General features: G+C 54.3%; 1 protein-coding gene across 1 annotated transcript; it reads left to right on the plus strand.

Moving 5' to 3' along the window:
- Positions 1–1,286: 1,286 nt before the first annotated feature.
- Positions 1,287–2,122, plus strand: TIMM13 (translocase of inner mitochondrial membrane 13). Its single transcript, XM_075175804.1, has 3 exons — positions 1,287–1,496; positions 1,741–1,809; positions 1,886–2,122. The coding sequence occupies exons 1-3, from the start codon at positions 1,359–1,361 to the stop codon at positions 1,982–1,984; spliced, it is 306 nt and encodes a 101-aa protein (XP_075031905.1). The 5' UTR covers positions 1,287–1,358; the 3' UTR covers positions 1,985–2,122.
- The last annotated feature ends 1,986 nt before the right edge of the window (positions 2,123–4,108 follow it).

Here is a 4,108-nt window from a genome sequence, read left to right on the forward strand (position 1 = left end):
CGTCCTCTCTGATCAACAGCACTGCTCCCAATGAAAGCAGAGGGAAGAACTTGACTACTGGAGCAGATAAACTTCCCCTTCCTTTCTCATCACCCTGCTGACCTCTACAGCCCCTGCACTGAAGGGCTTGTTTCCATTTAGCCCACTTGATCCCGACTTGAGGGAACGAGATACCGAGCCCTGGCAGTGATCAATTCTTAGGAACTAGGAAATGGGCTGAAGCATCGCTGTGAGCTCCATTTCCAGTCTGTTTCTTTTCACTAGTCTGTACGCATAAAATTATACCATAGCCAACTCCCCCATCTTTAGTGCTGGCTGATGATAATTCTGTGAGGTGTAGAAATGGTTTCTTTTTCAAGTGGACCCACAGACAGCATGATATGGTTTCCAATGCTAGAGTGTGGGCTCTAGCTAGTGAAGATGAGAGTAGCTTTGGCTTTAGCTCTGCTGTAATGCTCAGTTCCTCATCTCACGTAGAGGTAAGCAGCGATCTCCTTTCTACACATCACATCTAAAAAAAAGCGCTGTAGCATTGTTGTGTCCTATCTGCTTCTACCAACTCTCACAGCATTCTTACTTCATGGAAGATACACCATTGTGGAACCAATGCGGGCATTGCGGGTATGAGCCTCTTACCCGAGTCATCTAAGGCAGAGGAAACCATTGTCATAGCCTCAAAGAACAGAAAAATTAATTCCAGAGAAAATTTACCAGGGAGTTGTTCTCTGTAGGGAGCCCAGTTCATAAGGCTCGTATTTCATGTCAGGATGTAGTTGTGTGGCGTTTTTTTCATACTTGAATGCTGTGCTGTGCTGAACGTGCAAAATGTCGCAGCTCCAGCCCAGTGCCCAGCCACTGGCACCACCAGGGAACGCGAGGCTGGGGAGTTACTTGGCAGTCCAGGAAACCCGGCCCCACCACTGCAAGCGATGCAGGTGCATTACGCCCCAGGACGCAAAAGCTTTCTCAGGGCCACCGCCACCACAGTCGGTGGTGACACCAAAATCCATCCCGACACGGGACATGGGCCTCTGCCCTCACCCCGGTGCCCGGCGGGCCCACGAGGCGCGGTGGGCATGGCGGGGAGCAGGCCCGCCCCCGGGGCCTTAGCGGACCCCAGCTCGCCCTCGCCGCCCCGGCTCCGGCTCCGCTGGGTCGACATCCGCGGCCCGATCCCCGCCACCTCCCGCAAGCGCTAACGGGAGCGCTCCGGCTGAGGGCAGCGCAGCCTGGTGCACTCTGGGAGCGGCGGTGCCATCCGGCGGCCGCACCGCGCGGTGCACGCTGGGAGCCGTAGTCCCGGCGAGCCGCCATTTCGCCGGCAGCGTGGGGGCCTCCGCCCGCGGTGACTTTGCGGCATGGAGAGCGGCTTCGGCTCCGACTTCAGCTCCGACTTCGGCTCCGGAGGTGGTGGTGGGGGGAAGCTGGACCCGGGGCTCATCATGGAGCAGGTGAAGGTGCAGATCGCCGTGGCCAACGCACAGGAGCTCTTGCAGGTCAGGAGGGGCCGCGGGGGGCGGCCGGTGCCGGTGCCGGTGCCGGTGCCGGTGCCGGTGCCGGTGCCGGTGCCGGTCCCGCTCTGTGCCGGGCAGCGGGGACTGTGCTGCGGCCCCAGGGAGCCCGGCCGTGCCGCTGCCTCTCAGCAGTCCGGGGAGGGGGACGCGACAGCGGCCGGTGCTCCCGGCCCGCCGGCTGGCCCCGGCCGGGGCCCGCGGCGCCTCTCACGACCTCTCTCCGCAGCGCATGACGGACAAGTGCTTTCGGAAGTGCATCGGGAAGCCCGGCGGCGCGCTGGACAACTCGGAGCAGGTGAGCGCGGTCGGAGAGAAGCGGGGACCCGCGGGCCACCCCCCGGGGCGACCGCTGAGGGCTCTCTGTTCCGCAGAAGTGCATCGCCATGTGCATGGACCGGTATATGGACGCCTGGAACACGGTTTCCCGAGCCTACAACTCTCGGCTGCAGCGGGAGAGAGCCAACATGTGAAGTGCTCCGGCTCCTGAACCAGGGAGGGACCATGTGGGGAAGGGACGAGCAGCCAGTCCAGGTGGTTGGGGGCGAAATCCTGCTGCCTTTCCAGCCCCTGCCATGGCAGAGCAATAAACCCTCGCTGAACCTTTTGCATCCATTGGCTTTTATTAGCACCAGCACCAGGAGCGAGTGAATTTTCCAGCCTTGAGAGCCACCGTGAGCTGCTTGGTTTGCCTTATGCCCTTCTCAACGGTCCAGACTGGCCAAGGCATATAGCAGCTGATAAATCCCTGCTGAAAGGGCAAGAGGCAAGGAGCCTTCTGCGGAAAAGGGGGGCCAAGTCAGCAACGCAGCCCCTTTGCCCAGGAAGCAAGCATGGACCCAGCCATCAGGTAGTTACCCAGTCCCTTTTCATCAGTGGAAGAGTTGCCATAAGGTGATGCTCCACATGCCACACTTGGCTTTTTCTTCCCTTGTATTTGTATAGCTGTATGTGGGGCTCACTTTTGGGCTTGTAGGCTTTGACTCAGCTCAAGCAGTGTGTTGGGGAGCAGGGGTGCTCTTACTAGGTTTGCAGCACAGCCTTGCAAATAGTTGGTACAAGCACAGCTGGGGATAAAAAGGGTTGGGAAGTACTTAGGTTGATTTCTTTATAGAATAAAATGTGTTGTGTGGCTATGATATTCTGTAACTTCTGGTTTGGCTCTGGCACAGATGTTCCAGCTTGGAGCGTACCTTCTAGGCATCATTTTTTTGAGGGAGGAGCACTTCTGCAACAGAGGACTTGGGTCTGCTTTGGGGCTGAGCTCTGTATTGTTCTCGGCTTACACACCTCTCCTGGAAAGGTTGGTTTATGCTGTGTAGACAGCAGTGTGCACAGCAGCTGGAAGAGGGGAGTGTTGGAGATTAAAAGTGCCCATGCCCCTGTAGTGAGGTTTTTTAAATCCCTTCTTTTGAAGCTCTTCTGTATTTTATAAAATATTTCGGTTTGCTGTGGCAGGGAGGGAGACTGGAAGGATGAAGTCTCCTTAGCTGCTAGGACATTCAAAGGGATGTGGGAGAACCTGATTTCATTTAATTGCCCAATGTGGTAGCTTCTATGAAGTGACTAAAGTGTTATCAGACAAGGTAAACTATTAGGAGATAACTGGATATTTGGACTAATTGAAACCGAACTGGAGTTTCCCACCCAGACTGGGCAGAATGACTACTTGAAAATAAAGTGCTTTCCAGCCATGTGTGCTTAGGGGCCTTTTTACTTTTCTTTATGGCTGTATGAATTTTGTGGTACTGGCTGTGCAACAGTCCCATTTCATTGATGGGAGCATGCCACAAGTGTTCCAGCCATGGATCTGCACCCATCCTGAGCTGAGCCATGCCTGGAAGCCAGGTCTCCCACCTTGCTAGTGCTCTAGCCGGGGAAGTGGTGGATCTCACTGCCAGCTGGGTTGGGAAAGAAGAAACCTCTTATATATACCCAAATGCAGAGCTTCAGTGCCAAAGACTCGGAAGGGGTTTGTTAGCTGCTGTTGAGTTTTGGTGGTTGAATCTATGAGAAGATGTCTAAATCTGCCTAAGACTTGACACGTGAGCTCTGCAGCAGTTTTTTCTTGTGAACAAAGGTCTCTGTGTGCCTTATGCTGGCTAGTGGGACCTGACTTCCCACTGAAGGAGTTGTGTCCTTGGACCACTATCTCAGCACTTTGAATTTTTCCCACCTACCTTAACCAGAACAGTGATCTCTGTGGCTATGCCTTAATCTTTGTCAAATTAATCACCTGTTTCCTTATGCAAAGGGATCTGGGGTCGTGGCGGGATGCAAGAAGCCCGTCCTGATTCTCTATTACAGATGAGGGCCTGTGTAGTCTTAAGTCCAAGTGTTTTAGTCCTACCTTCTCTTGTGATCAAATGGTGAGCCACTGAACTTACTAGTACCAAACATTGAGTGGAAACAGTAGCATACCCTTTCCAAAAGCCATTGCACAACATAACAGCTCCATCAAGGCAGTGAGGTCTGAGGCTTCTGCAAGGGCATAACTCTGGGCTGGGATAAAGTTCAATTGTCTCATGGCTTAGCTTTGGGATGACAGCTCGTAGACAAGGATCAGCCAAACTATGTGACTCTCTGGCAGATGTTTT

The sequence above is a fragment of the Calonectris borealis genome, chromosome 28 (genome assembly GCF_964195595.1).
Source record: "Calonectris borealis chromosome 28, bCalBor7.hap1.2, whole genome shotgun sequence".
Lineage (NCBI taxonomy): Eukaryota > Metazoa > Chordata > Aves > Procellariiformes > Procellariidae > Calonectris > Calonectris borealis.

Coding starts and splice junctions, on each gene's coding strand:
- TIMM13 (XM_075175804.1), top strand. CDS start 1,359: ATGGAGAGCGGCTTCGGCTCCGACTTCAGCTCCGACTTCGGCTCCGGA. Junction 1,497..1,740: donor ACGCACAGGAGCTCTTGCAG/GTCAGGAGGGGC, acceptor CTCTCTCCGCAG/CGCATGACGGACAAGTGCTT. Junction 1,810..1,885: donor CGCTGGACAACTCGGAGCAG/GTGAGCGCGGTC, acceptor TCTGTTCCGCAG/AAGTGCATCGCCATGTGCAT.